Below are 18,759 nucleotides of genomic sequence, written 5' to 3'. Positions count from 1 at the left end.
TTATACATTCTATTCCATTCTACCATTCCATTCCATTATACATTCCATTCCATTATACATTCTATTCCATTATACATTCCATTCCATTCTACCATTCCATTCCATTCTACCATTACATTCCATTCTACCATTCCATTCCATTATACATTCTATTCCATCATACATTCTATTCCATTCTACCATTCCATTCCATTATACATTCTATTCCCATCGTACCATTCCATTCCATTCTACCATTCCATTCCATTCTACCATTCCATTCTATTCTACCATAGTGCACTTCCCCACCTCCCCAAAAACATTTTCTACAGGCCATAATGACTATGCACCTGTTTCAGCCGTATTTATGCCCATTGAAAATGAACGCATTTTAGTATAATGCAAATACATGCAATACATTCAAGAACCATATATGTGTACTACCAACCTCCTCGCTGGTGCTTGGCTGGGACATTTTGCTCGACTTCTTTTGAGTCTCTGCCATGGACATCTTCATACTAGGCTACACACATTTGCTATTTCCTTGCTGGAGTGTGACGTGATTTGTGTCATGTTCCAAGATGCAACGGATCGCGTACAAACCAGTAGGGTGTCAGAATGGTTTTATGTTTATACTTTGAATCCAACCACAATCAAATTCACTCTATCCTGATGGCGTGATTCATCTGGATAGTTTTTTTTTTGTTTGTTTTTTGTTTTGTTTTTTGAATGATGCCAAGCCAGAATGAAAACAAGCTGAAATGAAATAGGAATAACGAGGCTATTTTTTAAAAATGAGTAGAAAGTACAGATAATTGTGTGACAATGTAAGGAGTAGAAATAAAAAGTCAGCTGAACAATAATTACTCCAGTAAAGTATAGATACCCAAAATTTCTAAGTAAAGTAACAAAGTATTTGTACTTAGTAACTTGACACCTCTGACAGTGTGCATATCTGCAAAAAAAAAAAAAATCCTGTGTCATTGTTTTTCTTATTCCAACGGCTTATTCTAACTAGGGGTCTACCGATCGATCGGTGCTGTTTTCCTTAATTTTGGGGGATCGGCAATCGGCCGATACTTACATATGAAACTGATCTTATCCACCATTTTTATCTACCTCTACCTACTAAAATGTGAAAAATGAAAGACTAAAGGAACTGATATAATTAAGTAGTTTAGACAGCAATGCTCTAAACTTTCATTTATATTTGAGAGAACTACCTCATGTGCAGTTAAAACAACAAATTTGTATTGTTTCATGGGTACTGTTCAATGTTTTTCAATAAAATAAGATTGGAACATTGAAGGTGTATGTTGTCAGTTATAAAAAAAAAATATCGGTATCAGCCAAAATCGGAATTGGCAGATCAGGCTTTTTAGAGATTGGTGATCGGTCAGTAAATTGCAATCGGTGCACCCCTAATTCTAGCCATCTGTCATCATCAAGATATGCAGAATTTGTCCTGGATTGTCTGTCTCTGTTCCTCTAGACTATCTTAGCTCAATACCAGGGACAAATGAAGCTATATATAATGTACTTCTCAGTCCTCGTTGCTTTAATTAATCCTGATGCATCACACCGCTGTTGCTGCTGCTGGCAAAGCTTAACCTCCTCCACCCCAGCCGCCTCCTTTATAGCATTCTCATCATTTATCTTTTGAGCAGAACCAAGTAAAACTGTGAATGCATTTTGCAAAAAATAAAAAAAATGGAAAATGTATGACAAGAGTGATCCTGGCTGATACTCTCTAAGACAGGATCTCCTAATTTGCAAAGGTGTACCAGTAGCCACGCTGCAGGTGAAATGTTGACTTCTGACATCTCCTTTTCAAGTCCTTGAAAATAAACTAGAGGACCTACGGTTTATGTTGTCCCTCAATTTGTTGTGTTTCTTTCAAAAGTAAAAAAAAAAAAAAGTAGCCAAGAAAACAGGACTAAAACCCCAACTAATCATCTACTTATAGTGTTACCTGTTTTTTTTTTAGACATGTAACTAAAATAAAATACATGCTTTTCACTCTTGTATGTGAGTGCACATACTCCAGGCCACCCCTGCAGTGGCCTCTGACACAGCTGGGTCAACCTCCCCATTATTACCCCGGGTGCCCCCTAGGGACAATATGCCCACTTTGGTCTTAAGTGAAGGTGTAACTTAAACAAAGCAAGAATACAAGCACACCTCAGGGTTGATGAAGTTCCTCTGCTATAAATCACTCTGTTTTAATTTATTCCATGCCATTGCAGCATAATGTTATTGATTTGATATTTCTATAAAGATTTATTTGCTGTAACTCGCTTGCTGTGAAGACAACATGGGGCTTTATGAGAGGCTTGAACTTTCAAGAGGATTCAGAGGCTTCCCAGGGAATGTTTTCAAACTCTATTTTTATGCTCTTTGCCCCCTTTTTAATATTCAAAATACACATCTTATAGGTGACAGTAAGTTTAGACTTATTCCTCATGTTTGATGCACACCTATAAGGACTATGGCTCAGTCCCAGTACTCCCGTACCCAACCACCCTGGCCTCGTGCTTTTTGCATGTCTGTATCTAGGGTTAGGGTTGTCCCGATTCTGGTTAGGGGAACACAGTCCTTTAAACAGAGATTTTCCTGAGGCACACTTCAAAATCTCCCAGAATGCCTTGGTAATCATCAGTAAAGAAAGCTGCAAAAGCATCAAGTTTACAGATGTAAGTAGTGTTTAATGTTGTTTCAGTGCATTATGGTCCTTTTATTTCTAAGATGCATGGATGAACTGTGCATAGCAGAAATGTTTGGTGACACTGCTGTATCTGTCTAAATAACTGCAGATAACAACTAGTGATGAAGTATGAGGAACTTAGAGGAGCGTCCCGTTTCATGGAGGGAGATTTCCTCACTGTTCTAACTCTGTTTCAAGGCCAAGGGACATCTAAAAAAGAAGGATAAGGGTAGTAAGACCAGGCTGATATCTGGTCGGGGGTCCCTGGAGGTCAACAAAATCCTGGTCCATTGTAAAGTTAAGCAGTGGGAACCATATCTTATTTTTTAACTTGAATAATAACCACTCTCATCAAAGAAATGTTTATGCTATAGTACAAATAAAGTCTTTTTCAAAATGTAAAGCCATATTCTTGACAGACTTACCTCTTTATTGTAATGTTAACAATGCGGATGGACACAATGAACCATGTCAGACTTCAAGGGTAAGCCAAGATGTTCACAAATAGTCAGGAAGTCAGATAATAAAGCAGAAAAAAATGGAGACAACTTTGATGAAGAATAATTACATAACTGTGAAAAAAAGAGCTAAAAAAGTCAAAGGAAATAGCAAACATGGGCAACCAGTGGCAAAACTGGGGGAAAATAAGCAACAATGGGTTAAAAGTGGGAAAACTGACAAAGCAAAACTGGATCTAAAGTGGCAAAAATGGGCATTAAGTGCCAAAAAGCAGCAAAAATATGGCATTTAAGGGTGAAAACAGCAAAAGTGGGTTAAAAGTGGCATAAAAAAAAGACAGCAAGTGGCAAAAAGCGACAAAAATTGATTAGGAGTGGTAAAACAGTAGCAAAAAAGGATAAAAGCAGCAAAAAATAGGATAAAAAGTGGAAAAATGGGCATCAAGTGGCAAAACAGCAACAAAAATGGCAAAAATAGCAAAAATATGGCATTAGAGGGTGAAAACAGCAAAAATTGGTTAAAAGTAGCAAAAAATGGGATAAATAGTAACAAAAGGGGGACTTCAAGTGGCAAACAGCAGCAAAAATTGATTTAAAGTGATAAAAATGGCAAAAAAAAAAAAAAAATAGGGCAAATGTGGCAAAAATAATTGTTACACATGGGCATTAAGTGGCAAAAAGCAGCAAAAATAGATTTGCAGTTGTAAAAGTGGCAAAAGTAGGATACAAATGACAAAAATAAGTTTCAAAATAGGATTAAGGTGGCAAAAATAAGTTGCAAAAATTGGATAAAAGTGACAAAACATGGGTATTGAGTGGCTAAAAAGCAGCGAAAATGAATTCAAAGTGGTAAAACAGTAGCAAAAGTAGGATAAAAGCAGAAAAATATGGCATCCAAGGGTGAAAACAGCAAAAATGAGTTTAAAGTGGCAAAAATAGGATAAAAAACGGCAAAAAGGGACTTGAAGTTGCAAAAAAGCAGCAAAAATGGATTTAAGGTGGTAAAAAGGTAGCAAAAGTAGGATACAGTTGGGAAAAACAATTGGCAAAAAAACAGCAAAAATGTGGCATTGAAGGGTGAAAACAGCAACAATGGGTTAAAAGTGGCAACAAGAAGTAACTAAAATGTTCAGAAATTGTGTTGAAAATGGGTTAAAAAGTTGCACAAATAAACAAATTCAACATCAGAACCCTGAAATAGCTGAACACACTTTTCAGGTCCAAAATGAGGACACTGTTAGCCAGGGCGCTAGCATCAATGCTACTGATGCACTGATGTCATCACTGGATCATGAATGTGACAGGCCCATCCTCCTGGTTTTAAAGGGTCCAACCAATCAGTGCAGAAGGCCCCAGGCCTACCTCTGACTCATGGTCAGCTGTCTATGAACAAACTTGAGTGTCTTTTATTTACAGATGAGCTGAAAGTATGTGGTGTTGAACACAAATGTTATTGTTTATTGCACATCATTACTATAACTTCAATCATCATGACAGTATTGCATCCAGAGTTACAGTTTCAGTGGCGTCTGTGTTTTGCTCACGCTTTGTTACCTCATTATGGTCTCTTGTTTAAAAATGCTCCATCCTTTTGAAGTGAGGTGCTTATCGCTGCTCAAAGTACATCTATTAATGATTAACGGCCCACAATGCATCTCAGTCCGAGGGGTCGGAAGAAAGACTCTTTGTGTGTGTGCGTCTGTGAGCCACACACCAGCAAAGGCCAATTATGATAGTTCACTTCTATTTCCAGAAAAATTGACTTTTTCTGTAGTGAGAGAGAGAGAGACGAAGCACAAAGAAGCTCTGTGATGAAAGTATCACAACCACACACATCATCTCAGACTCAAAGATGTGTCCAATAAAGCAGATTTTGATGCTGGCTGGCTGTAATTTGAAGCATACTGCACTGGCATGAATGTTTATGAGAAACAGACAAACAACAGTTTATATATTCAGCAGTGTGTGACCACTCTCACATGATTGATTGTCTCGGTTTTACACACATGTTCAAAGTCAAAGTCCAGAGTGCTGTGTAGAGGAACATACATGTACGGCTCTCACTCTTCTTACAGAGCAGTTATGGAGCTGTTTGATCCTGTAGGACAGGGTCATCACATTTAAAAATAAAGGCCACATCTATGATATCTATTGATCTAAATCTGATACTGATGTATGATCATCCCTGACTGTGATCACTCTTTAATTAGGATTAGTTTCTCTTTGATTCATTGTCCACGTCTTAAACTGTGAATTGTTGGTTTTTAATCACAGTGGGTGTGTTCGATAGTTCAGAGCTCTTCTGATCACAGAGCTCATCATCAGTCTGCTGGTATTAATGTGGATGTGCCGGCCCTTTTGAGGTAAACTTACTGTTTAAGTTTTATAGTTATAATTGCTGAAGGGTTTTTTAAAGACAAATAACAGGTTTAACTTTGTGATAACTGATCACTAGAACAGAAAACAGGCAATTTAACACAGAAAAGGCTAACAGCTTTCAGCATCTCTCAGTTTTAATAGTGGGCAATTGCATGGTGGCCCTGAATGTCAAACGCAGAAGCATTTTTCAAAACACAAACCCAATTTTTCAAACTTAAAATTATTTCATAATAAGTCAAGATTATTGGATGACAATCTAAACTTTTCAATAAACTTGAAAATATCTAACAACACTCAAAATCATTCAACATTCAAGAATAAATCATGAACATAAAAACACTCACCAAACCTTAAAAACATTTTACTGAACCAGAGTAATTTACAAAAAAAAAAAAAAGTTAATAAAAGGCAAAAATATTTCACAAAAATCTCCCCAAAAAATATTTCAGGCTAGTGACAAATATGTCACATGGCTTAACATTTGAAAAAAAACCCAAAACTGTTTCTAACATGTTTTTTTCATAATCAAATTTTTTTACAAGCCTCAAAAACAACCAAACAAAAAAAATCAGGCCAAATTTGAATAAAACTTGAAAAAACAAGTAATAAAGGGAAAAATAATCCATGAAAAAAAGAAACAACAAAATAAAAACATATATTCTCAGATTAAATTCATTGAATTAAAAAAACTGTCTCAAAACTCATTTTTTTATGTACAGTTTTTAACATATTTCATGAACAAATCAAATTATTTTAAATCAAGCAAAAAATGTGAAAAAACTCTAAAAAAATATCTAATTGACATAAAAGCATTACAGAAACACCCCCCCCCCCCAAAAAAAAAATCAAAAAAGAAAAAAAATATTTTAGTAAATATTTTATAAATGTAGAAATGCATTCTTCAACATCAAAAATGTCGAATGAAGCTCAAAAATACTTCACAAAAAATTCCCAAAGCCCAAAATATCTCCCATAATATTAATAGAATCAAAAATACTCAAAAATAGAACTCAAAAATACTTAACAAAATGCAAAACATTTCCTAAGCATAAAACATTTCTCTTAATACAAAATTTCACACACAGATATATTTCACTAAAAGAAAACAAATAAACAAAATACATAAGAATTTCAATAAGTTTAAAAAACATTTCTTAAAATGCAAAAGCAATGTATTAAAACATTTAACTTTGTTTTCTTATTGTTTTCTCATGTTAACAAGTTATTATCAGAAAAAAATCTATTTCTATGAGAATCTTGTGCAATATAGGTTTTTGAAATATATGTGGGTTACTGAGATTGCATTTGTCTGGCAGCTCAATGTGTGCTGCTGTTGGAGTCTGAGATACATAGGGAATAAAATGTATTGTATTGTATGGTACAGAAAACAGAATAAAAATATAAAGGACATCATAGAACTTGAATGTACAGATCATAAACAAAAACACTTTGTAAACAAACAAAACAAATCCTTAAATGCAAAAACAAAACAAAACAAAACAAAAACAAAAACAAACAAACAAACGAACAAAAAGCTTGCAGACTTGAACTTCCATATTTTTATGTTTCAGGGAAAGTTTTGGTGTTTTGTGAAAAAGATTTTCAAACATCCATCAATGATTTTGCATTTATTAGTGAAATGACTTTTCTCCACAATAAATGAGATGTTTTATAGTTGACTTTCAGGGCCACCGTACAATAGGCAGATACATACCTTACAAACTACGTCTGCTGGGCTCCATATCCGTAAATAAATAGAGATTAATGGTGAACTACGAACAAAACAGATGACAGTTCTCACAGTTTGCTTTAATGAACAGATATATTAATCAATGAGTCAGCAAATACTTCACTTGAAAGCAGATGGATGATCAAGTTTCGATGGGGTGGGGAGGAGGGGGTCTGATTGAGAAAACATCTGTTTCTTCACCGTCCTGTGCGGCAATCGCTCAGATTTGACTTATTTTGTGGGACCACAGCGCCCTCTAGTGTACAGCACATTAACATACAGCTGTGAAACTGGACTGCAGTTGCCATGCGTTTACCAAAGTGATTTTTCCCTAATTCTGGTCTGCTTAAATTCGGTTTTGGAGTACAGGTAAATTAATTCATGCAATAATAATGATGCAAATCATTTCTGTTCTGTGCATTTGCAGCCAGACAGGTGGGACTTCAAACCTGTTGTGTTTATTTTCAATGAAATAGGCTACTCTTGTAAGATTGGTTCAAACTATCTGCACTTTGAGCTCTTCCTTGGTCGATTAATTAAAAGTTAATGAAAATATTAATTATTAGTCCTATCTAATCATGTCTGATCCTATTTGTGGGACTCAAGCCCCCGTCTCTGCTCTGAATGAGCCATCGTTCAAATGCAATTAGACTGTCCTGTACTCCGTCTACATGCAGAGGCCATCGAGCAATAATGACGTCGTCTCTGCACAGGTCTAGCGCTTTCCCCTCTGTCAGACTGACTGATCGATGATTATTGGCACACAGACAGCTGCGTGGACTGATCCACACTGGAGTGGACCCAGCGTCTGCAGCCGCTCTTACGCTTTGTTTGGCCCATTTAAGTGCAAAATACCACAGTAAGCTAGGCTACATGTAGCCAAATATTTGATATTAAGATAAAGCAGTCAATAGTGGATCAGGAAGTCTGTGACAATGGAGGAGTGTGCATAATGAGGCATTTGAGCTGACCACCAACACAAGTTCAATATTGACTCAGCAGCGCCGCCTTGTTCCCAGGGTGACTCCAAATAAGACGCTGATACATACTGCAGAGTGTGCAAACAACATGGAAAACCACCAAACTCTTCGTCATGATGAAGCCTCCATGCATTTATTTGTCCCATATTTCAGCCTCTCCTACAGAGTTTTTGCAAAGCAAAGAGGGATTTCATGTTGCACAAATGGAAGGGAATGACCTATAAATTGGACTGCTTTTCAATGCAAATGCATGGATGTTAATTAACACCTGAGTTGTTGATTGTGTGAGCTTGTTGGCCTTTGATTGAAAAGAAATGGCACCTTGGATCATCAGATGTAGCTTTGAACTAGGAAAGCTGTCTTTGATTGGTATGGGAAGGAAGAAAGACTGAGAAATGTCACACAAAAGGGATCTTAATTTCCCGAATTAGGGGTTGTAATGTGAGGCAGAGAGGGGAAGAGGTCTGAGGCTGTGGGTAACAGGCTCTTAGACTTGGCCTTTGACTGAACTGGACAATGGATGTGTTCTGAATTTACATGTCTGCACGGGTGACTCTGATAGACCAGGTTGGAGATCAGAATAGGCTTTGATGGAGACGGGTCTTTGCTTTGAGCTCATGTTTAACCTCTATCTCCATGCAATAGAAAAAAGGAGCCAGTTTTGGAAATAAATGTTTTATTTTTGTGAGTCAGAATCTGAAAACCCCAGATTCTGTCCCCCAAACTTCACTTAAATGGGAAATTTTGGCTTTTTTCCACAGATTAATTTGATTTGTTTGCAATAATTTTGCAAATTTCTTCCAAATTAGGAATGTTAATGGTACAGACTATTTATTCTGGCCATTTCCTGGTGATGTTTCTTACAACTGGCAATGAAAACCAGTTAAAAAGTGCACTATTTTCCTCTTTTACAATGTTTTCCTTGCTTTTAAATGCCTGTTTTCATTATAACTCTCCATTAATTGGCTTATAAATAGCACCTGATTAAGTCACAGTATTGCAATAATTTGAAAAAATTTATTAAATAGAATAGAAATTGCAAAAGAATGTTAAATTAATCTCTTTTTTTAGAGTAAAATCCCATAACTAGGTTTACTTTTTATGATTTAAGACAATGATCCTAAATGTGGGACTCTACTGCCTTAAGGCAGTGGTTCTAAACTGATGGGTTGGGACCTAAAAGTGGGTCATAGAACCCTTCTCAGTGGGTTTCAAAGGTGTGCCTGGATAATTGCACCAAAAGGTCTATAAAACTTTTCTAAAGCATGCTTATTTTGTCTTGCCTCCTAGATTTGACACATTGTTAGTACTATCTGAGGGCCAAACTGTTCTGTTTTTTATTAATTAAATCTGATTGGTTGAAAAGTATCACAAAATTGGGTTACAGTTTCTCAGTGAGGAGTTAATGATAGGTCCTGAGGGTCTGCCAGCTGAGAAACTCTGCAGTAGTGGAGGCCTGAAGCGATGACGGGGGTCTCTGCAAGACTAAATAAAAACAATGTATGCGGTTTTGCACTGTCAGCAAAGCACAGCAATTTTTTTTAAAGGACCTCCAGGTAAATGTAGGTTGTGATCTGTGGATCCCAGTGTTTTTTAATTGGTGAACCACGGCACAAAAGCAGGCTATGGAGTGAGGGTGTACTAGAGAGGTATCAAGGTAGCTAATGCCTACAGTACAGTACATAAATTCCCCCTGCTAAGGGGCTCTCAGTCAAAACAAATGCAGAGCATGACAAGCAGAGAGGCACTGCCCAGCTCCACCCATCTCCACTGCTCACTTCTTGCTTTGAATTGAGGAGCCTGTTCATTATAACAGCACTGAATACAGGCAAATTACTCAGTGTTCAAGGGACGCTTTGGTTTCATGGATACATTTTTCAGAATGAGGGAGAAAAGCGGTTAAAAGTGGCTTTCTTTGTTCCTGCTGTGAGTAACTCACAAAGCCTTGATAACACTTTTAACAGCTTTTCTTCCCCATAATGGAAAATTCATCCATGAAACCAAATATACTGTTTAGTTAAAGAACACTTTATGGAGAGCAGGTTTTAATAAGCAGTAGCAGTAGAAATGTATTTTAGTGGACCATGTTTACCTAGTAAGAAGTTGCATTTTACCAAGTAATAACTTCTTACTTTTGAGGAAGTATTACCCTGGTAATGATGTATCAATTATTAAGTAATTTCCCATTACACTGTGGAAATTCTTTGGTAATAAGTTATAGTGCCTGAGTTTGCTAGAATGGTGAGTTTATAGCTGATGTGTCAAGGATTTTTGGGAGGCAAATTACCGTAGATTTCAGGAGCCCTGATTGGTCCTGGATACCTGTAGATCTGCCCCCACAGTGCTATTAATACACCTATTTGCTACTGTAAACAAAGAGGGTGTTATCCAACAAGATATCTTTATTGTTTTGTTTGCAGAATATATTCACCATTTACACTGTTGTCTCAGTTTAGCCATAAAAAATATCAATAAATTCTTATAGTCAAAATGTTTGTCTGCAGAGCTAGCATGGTAGCACTGTCATGTGCTGAAACTCTGAAGAACTACACAGTTTCATGTTTTAATGTGGACCATATTTTATTCTATTTGTCATTTTATTTGCTGTTGGCCAATCAAAGATGGTCTGGGGGCCACATTTGGTCCATGGGCCATAGTTTGGACACCTATGCTCTGGCCCTAACCCTTGTAATATTGTGGCAATCCTATGGTATTTTGGTGGGGATTTACCAAGTAATTTCTTACAAATGAGATTGCTGTTTTATTTATACATTGCTTGTTAATTGCCATGTCATTTCTTTGTTTTATTTGAAAACACAAAAACATGTAACAAACCTCAGAAACATCCAAACAAAAAAAATCTGACCAAATCTGAATAAAACTTGAAAACCCCCCGAAACAAAACAAGTAATAAAGGGAAAAAGAATCCATGAAACAAACAAAAAAAATAATATATATTCTCTGATTTATTTTACTGAATTAAAAAAAAATGTCTCAAAACTAATAAGTGTTACATACAAATATTTAACATATTTCATGAACTAATTAAATTAAATTAAGGAAAAAAATGTGGAAAAACCCTCAAAAATATTTAATTGGCATGAAAGCATTTTAAAAAAAAAAAGCAAGAAAATATTTAATACGTTTAAGAAAATTTCACAAAGACAAAAACTATTTTATTAGTTATTTTATAAATGGAAATTCATTTGAAAAGCCAAAACATTGAATGAAGCTCAAAAATACTTCCCCAATAAATCCCCAAACCCCAAAATATCTCCCAAAATATTTAACAGAATTTACTGAACTCAAAATATTTAAAAACATTTCTTGAAATGCAAAATTATTGCATTAAAACATTTAATTTTTCTTTCTTTTCTTTTTCTTACTTAATATGTTAGTATCAGAAAAATAATCTATTTCTATGAGAATCTTTGTTTTGGCACACTAAATCAAAGTGAGTCCTTCCTGAATAATTTTCAAGTATAGTTTTTAGGGTTAAGGTTAGAGTAAAATATCACCTAATTACCAGAGAAAGGACACAATATTACAAGGAATTACTTGGTAATTAATACATTATTATTAGGTACATCACTTCATTAATATTACCATATTTCAGAGTTATTGTTTGGTAAAATGCCAACTTATTACAAGGGAATTACCACCACAGTCTTAAGAAATTACTTGTTGTTTAATTTATTACTATAAAATTACAAGGCCCACTAAAATAAAGTGTTACAGCAGTAGCTCCCAATGCATTAGCAGTCTTTGACATAGCAGGGCAGTGATAAACAATTTGTCAGTCTGGATGGAAAAATTATATTGCTCCAAAAACTGCATGTAGATGCAGAATTAATGCTTTCTTCACAGATGTGCAAGTTACCCATGTCATGGGTAATAATACACCCCAACAAGGGCAGAAAAAGGAGCTCACTCAAGGTGCACAACCAAAAAAGACACCAAAAATGAAGAGTCAGCACTCAAATATGTCCTTAGGAGTTATTTTACTACTGTGGTTGACACATTTAGACATGCAGTCTTCGTCAGTGTTAAATTGCAATAATAAAATAACTCTAAAGGACACATTTGAGTGCTCACTTTTCATTTTAATGTCACTAATACACCCCCACACCAAACACAGTGGCTCCATCATGACAGCCACTGTTACATGGCATGTCCTGTTACAATTATGCAAATGAAGAATTTCTCTGGTTTTAAAGATTGTTTCAAATATTTGAGGGAATATAAGAACTCAACTAAATCTTAAATAAAGTAGAAGTAGTCATTTTTTAACTAATATGGAAATGTAAGAGCACTGATCCTACATACTATAGAGTTAAAGACAACAGAAGTGGAAGTCTGATTTTAGCTGCCACATTAGTACGCCATGATGCAAATATCACACTAAATACAGGAAATATGACTTGTCTTCATTCCTTGAGGACAAATGGGGCTAGAGTTAGGTGTGAGGCCATCAAGAAGCCTTACTGTGATGTTTTGCTCTGTCTCTGGTCCAAACTGCATCATTCTTCATGTATAAATTCAAGCAGCTGAGATTTTTAGGCCGTGATTTGTCATCATCAAGCCGGGGTTGGGTCCTGAGGCCAGACCTGCTGAGATCCACTGGTCTACTGCACTAATTAATAATTTGTCTTGCTTGTAGGCTGAAGGCAGTATATCTGGAGTGAGCTGGTCTGGCAGTCATCTGTCATTTGCTCTTCCTGTGTGCCCCTTTAGTCTGTCTGACATCTCTAAGCAAACACAGGCCAATACACAACCACAGGCACAGCCTTCTGGGGCAGCCAGTGAGAGCAGCCCTCTTCTAATGTTTGTGTGACAAAAAAGGCAAGGCAAATCCTCGCAATGGAATCAGATAATCACCAACCTGTGAAGAGCCTGCCCCAATCCACATCCGTGCCGGCCCCCGGCCCCTGGATTAACTGTCTGTTTGGCTAATAATTTTAATCTGCTGGAGAGGGCCAAGAATGGGTGACAGGGCTCGGAATAAACATCTAATCCTCCTGTACTCCTCCTCCTCCTCCTCCTCTCTCGGAGCCTTCCTCCTCGACCCCTTGTCGTACACTTGCACTCACCCTGGATTCGCAGCTTTTCAGTCCTGATTTTTGTCCACTTTTGGCTGGGTGAAATCTGCCACCCAGACAGCGGTAAGGCTGCTGTGTGACAGACTGTTGCCAGACTGTCCCGGCCTGACATCGTCCAGTGGAATGTGCACGGCAGAGCGTGGGGTGTGTGTAGACAAGGGTGCTACTGAGGAGAGGGCACTTCAGGTTCACAGGGTCAAGAGATGTCTGTCTGGGATGCAGGGAGCACACTTCAGACTGGACCGGGGAGACTAGATTCTACCTCTGGAGGAATAATTGAGCATCTGATGCAAGGAGAATTTGGAAACTTGTTCTGTTTTGTGAAATAAGCACCAATTATGACAGATCATAAATTACAAAAGCTTGAAACAGACGTGCTTTTTAGATCCAAGTAAAGTGGCAGGTCAAGACCCTATTCTTAATCGGATTTGGGTACTAAATTTTTTGCACAAACTCTCAAAAATCACATAATGTGTTAAAATATAGCCTTTAAAATTGCACAGTTGCTGCCACATTGTGCTCTTTTAGGGTAGAAATGTCCCTTTTGGAGCATTTTAGCCATTATGATTGATTGTTGTCCTTCACCAATTTGCACCATAACCCATGTTTACAATATTAAGACCACACTGGATAACATTTCTGTAAGTGTATAAAACCTTGTGCAATATTTCTACTGCCCAATATGCTGCATTTTGTATCAGGTTCTCAAATCCATGTGCTTTTTGCACATGCAACCTGCACTTTTGGACTTTTTGGACTTATACTTCTGTATAATTCTTATTTAATTTCACATTTCTATGTCTTTATTTCTGCATGTCTAACTGCTATATATTGAAAAAGTGCAATACAATTGCCCAGTGAGGATTAGTGAAATATTTATGATTTCAAAGTCCAAACTTTTGAAGAAATCAGAGTCACAATGTTCCATACGTCCATAATCAAGATGCATTTATTTGCACTGTAAAGGGAGGTTTATTCCTGCTCCTGTTATCACAGCCACCAACATCAAGCATAGCTTTAGTGATGGTGAAATTACACCACAATACTGATGGCACTCGAGTCTAATTGTTGCTGTTTGAAGTATGGCCACTTAGCTATCCTGTTTAGGATGGGCCTGTATGGTCACACCTTTGTTCTGATAAGGGTCCCTGCCCCCATTGACAAAGTGCGAACGACTGGGAGGGCCGCAGCGATATAAGGAGCCGGAGGAGTGTCAGGGGGACACTGTCTATCTCTGAGAGCTACTGTGCTGCCGTTTTATCACACTGAACTTTCCACCATGGATTTCCTCCGCGCTTGTTTGCTTTTCACCGCGCTCGTCGGGCTTGGCACGGCTTTTACGCATCAGGATATGAAGGACGCATTGCTGCAGAAGCTTGGGTTGGATGAAGTTCCTAAAATCCATAAAAGGGATTTGGAGAATCTTGTTATTCCGGCGCATATCAGAAACAAGTACCTGTCAATGCTGAAGATGCACCACAGCAGGAGACGAAGATCGCTGCCCAGCTTGGCAGGCATCCTGAGGGGAATCCCTGGCAATGCAGGTATGGAAACTCATTTTAATTAATATAGGTCAATGCTTTATATTAAATTATATTAAAAGGGGAAAGCTTTTCATACACACGGGTTCAAATGAATTGAAACTTCCGTGCGTAATTAGCGCGCAAACGACTATTTTACGCATTAAATTCCTTGAACGATGGTGCGTAAAACTGATGCATACTGTTGTGTTATAGATATCTCTGGGGAGTATGTGTATTCTGACACAACAAGGCATCGCATGGTGTTCGACATGGAGGCGAGGATCCCAGATAACAGCGAGGTGACCATGGCGGAGCTGAAGCTCTACCAGCGCGCCTCTTTCCACAAGCGCTTCGCCATGGAAAGAAAGAACCACAGGCCCGTGAACAACGCCAGAGTCAGCATCTACTGGGTGGAGGTGCTGCCAAATGGATCCAACCGGACATCGCTGGTAGATTCGCGGTAAGGGGTCAAATTCTACTTCAGATTTTATCAACCGCAGAGCCGATAAGAGCTGACATCATCATGGCGTCAGTTGGCTACCTTAATAGTAATTAAATTGCCTCATTCTCCAGGTAATTTCCGTTTCATCTCCGTTTAATTAATCGCCCTTATCTCTCATGTTCACAGGTTGATCCCCATTCACGAAACCGGCTGGAAGAGCTTTGATGTGACGCAGGCGGTGCACTATTGGTCCAAAAGCCAACAGAAGACACCTATGCACCTGGAGGTGTGGATCGAGGGCGAGAGACCTGGCAGCTACGCGGCAGAGATGGCCAAGAGTGTGCGCTTTACCACCCAGGAGCAGACGGACAACACCTTGGGAAAGCCCGAGCTCATCCTCTACACACTCAACCTCGAAGAGTACGGGTAAGGGCGCGAGCTTTGAAATACAGGATATTGTATCAGGGTGACAATTAGTCTGTATCCTCTCTTTCTTACCTGTCACCATCCGCAGGCATGAGTCGATTTGTAGGGTGACACGGGGGCGTCAATTTACTCATTCGCATGTTCAGGAGAACTGTGGCAACACATCACTGTCTGCCTTTTTATGCCAACTAAGAAAAGTTCAAGGATTTTTCCCACCACTTGGGAATTGTAGTTCTGATCAGATCTGAGTAGAGAGTTTATGAAGATTGACCCGCATACGTTATCCATAAAAAGTGGGCAGCCATAGGGGATTTAATACAAGGTAAAGGTAGGCTGTTACCTGGGGTCTCATGCACCAGGGGCCTCAGGGCATAGGGAGAGGTGTGCATAAAATGTAAGGTATTAAACAAATGTTGCTGCAAAAATTGATGAGTTTTTACAATGTAGTTAAGGTGCTCCAAGTGCATACAAAGAATCAAATAGAGTTTTATTGTCCAAGACATTCTTTGAGAAGGAACTCTGGAGCCTCTCAAGAAAAAGTAAAGCTGCTATGATTATACCCAACACAGTTTCTTGATAATAGCGGTGGTTTTTAACTGGTCTAGCCTCAGCAGGATGACCGCTTTTATGTGAAATCACAACCCAAATTTCCACAAATTTTTAAGTAGCCTATCCAGAGTTATCCATTGAAAAAAGGTGCCTTTTTGGACTTGTAACAGCCCAAACATGTCTAAAAGCAAATGCATGCAATTTATTTTGCTCAATTTCTTATAAAAGCATGACAAGTGTTGCAATTTCTAAAGGACTTTCCTAATTATTATGCTGAAATCAGCTTTATTATGCCAAGAAAAGGAGACGATTAAGGCTAAATTTCAAGAAAACAACATAAATATGCATGCTATCATGGGGAATGTAGTGCTGTAGTGAAATCCCTAATCCATTACTCTTTGCCTCCACAAGTCAACTGTGCAGACCGATTGATCTGTGAAGTAGTAGAATTAGTATAAGAAAATAAATGCATCTCTCCTTAGAGCTTCCATGCAACATACTTTTTCCAGACAAGCATTTGCAAAACTACTAAAAAAAGCTCCATGGCCCACTTTTTGCTGCAGCCACCTGAGAACCACTGATTCAACAGAGCACCTTTATGATAAAGTGCAGTACAACAGCAAATTTATGGATGCAATGTGGCCGCTAACGGTCATGTAGTAGCACGAGCTAAACAATCAGTTAAACTTTGATCTCCTCTTTTTGCCTTTAGTATTAGTTTTTTAAACAATAATTTATAATTTATAATAAAGATTAAAAGGTAAAGTCACTGATTTAAAAGCTGAAAGAAGAAGTAGAAGAACACATAAAGCTCCTCAGTCACAGTAATGTAAGTAAATGCAATTAGTTACTTTCCTTCTCTGGTTCAAGCCCCATTAAATCTTTATATTAAGCAAACTATAGCAAAGTAGATCAAAATATGATGATAAAATCTACAAAAAAGTGAGTTTAAATCTGATAAAATGGAATAAACTGGATTTAGAAATCATGATGTGTGGCAGTGGAAGTACTTTGCTTCAGGCATGTGATACTGTTGAGATCTGCAGAGTCTGAGTTATATAGTTAGTGACTTTTCTAATGGAATCTGAAGTGTCAGAATTTTTTCTTCTGAATGCTAAAAGCTCGTATTGCCCTTTCTCTGGAGCCTCTAGGTGACAAAAATCATCATCTAACATGTATTTCTTCATCTCCTCTTTAGTTCTCGTGGTGACTGCGACCTCAGCCAAAACAAAGACACCTGCTGCAGAGAACAGTACTTCGTCAACTTCAGAGCCCTCACGTGGACTCAGTACTGGATCATCGAGCCTGCCGGATACCAGGCCTTCAGATGCACTGGAGGCTGCAAGCAGCCAAAACGCAACTACGGCTACGGGGAGAGGCGGTGTACGGTGTCTGAGAGTGCCCCCCTACCGATCATGTACCTGGTGAAGAAAGGGGACTACACTGAGATAGAAGTGGCTGAGTTTCCTAACATGATCATAGAGAGGTGTGCGTGCACGATGGACAATGTTTCTGTAGTATGAAATCCTCTACAGTAATCCTATAATAACAGTCTGATGGTTATAGGACTACTGTAGAGCTTCTCACTAGTGTGGCGTGTTGAATATTTAATGGTGTAGTACTTCTATTTAAATGGACATTTATTGGGAGATTCACACACAAAAAGCAGCAATCTCCTTCCACAAGCACTTTAATATATTTTGTAAATTTTGATATCTTTTTATACAAATTTGTATTGTTATGCTGAATATACAGCGATCATTCAAATTCTGTCTGAAGTGTTGTACATAATATGAGTTTATGTTTGAAAAATAAAATATTTTGTTCACTTAAGTGCTCTCCCTTGGTCTTCCTCTCCCCTGCTGCCGTGCTGCAGTCTGTCCCCATTCACATTCATGCTAACATTCAGATGCAGACATACAGCTGCCTCCTCTTTCACCTCTCTATTGACACGTAGAAGAGACAAGAGCCGAGCAAATAATTAGCCTAATGACTTACAACATTTGCTACAGTGAGGGTGCACTGCTGTTGACAAAGGCGGTCAAGCCGACTTGTAATGCTTTATTGACAGAAGGAAGGAGCGACATGGCCACATACAGAGTTAGAGTTCAATTCACATTAACTTCTTGGTGTGTTTACATCTGACTAAGGCTGCTCAAACATTGGTAATCAGGGCCAATACCTAATGCACTGTTTGCTGTCTGAGTAGGGGGTCTTGTCATTCACTAATATGCTGCTGATGGAGGTAAACATGCAGCCTTGCCGAAGACAAGCAGCTGTCTGTCTGGGAGGAAAGTGGATTCCCAGCATACACCTCCAAAGATGAGGAGGGGGAGAGAACAATTAAACATGGCACTGTGAATGATCATCATGCATGCTGTGCTTCTTCTTTAAATATATCTCCACATTACAACCAACCAGGCCTCTTCTACAGAGGGGACCTGTTACACAATGCTTTAGAGAGGGGAGATGGAGGAGGCTGAGCCAGAGA

The 18,759-nt window shown here is 38.1% G+C and overlaps 1 protein-coding gene across 1 annotated transcript; it reads left to right on the top strand.

Annotated features, from left to right (window-relative positions):
• The first annotated feature begins 14,607 nt into the window (after positions 1 to 14,607).
• Positions 14,608 to 17,791, top strand: lft1 (lefty1). Its single transcript, XM_041806148.1, has 4 exons — positions 14,608 to 14,872; positions 15,065 to 15,311; positions 15,480 to 15,719; positions 17,467 to 17,791. Exons 1-4 carry the CDS (start codon positions 14,608 to 14,610, stop codon positions 17,789 to 17,791), a joined length of 1,077 nt encoding a protein of 358 aa, XP_041662082.1.
• The last annotated feature ends 968 nt before the right edge of the window (positions 17,792 to 18,759 follow it).

The sequence above is a fragment of the Cheilinus undulatus genome, linkage group 14 (genome assembly GCF_018320785.1).
Source record: "Cheilinus undulatus linkage group 14, ASM1832078v1, whole genome shotgun sequence".
Classification (NCBI taxonomy): Eukaryota; Metazoa; Chordata; class Actinopteri; order Labriformes; family Labridae; genus Cheilinus; species Cheilinus undulatus.
Note: the sequence above shows the minus strand (reverse complement) of the source record. Positions and strands in the feature narration are given on the sequence as shown.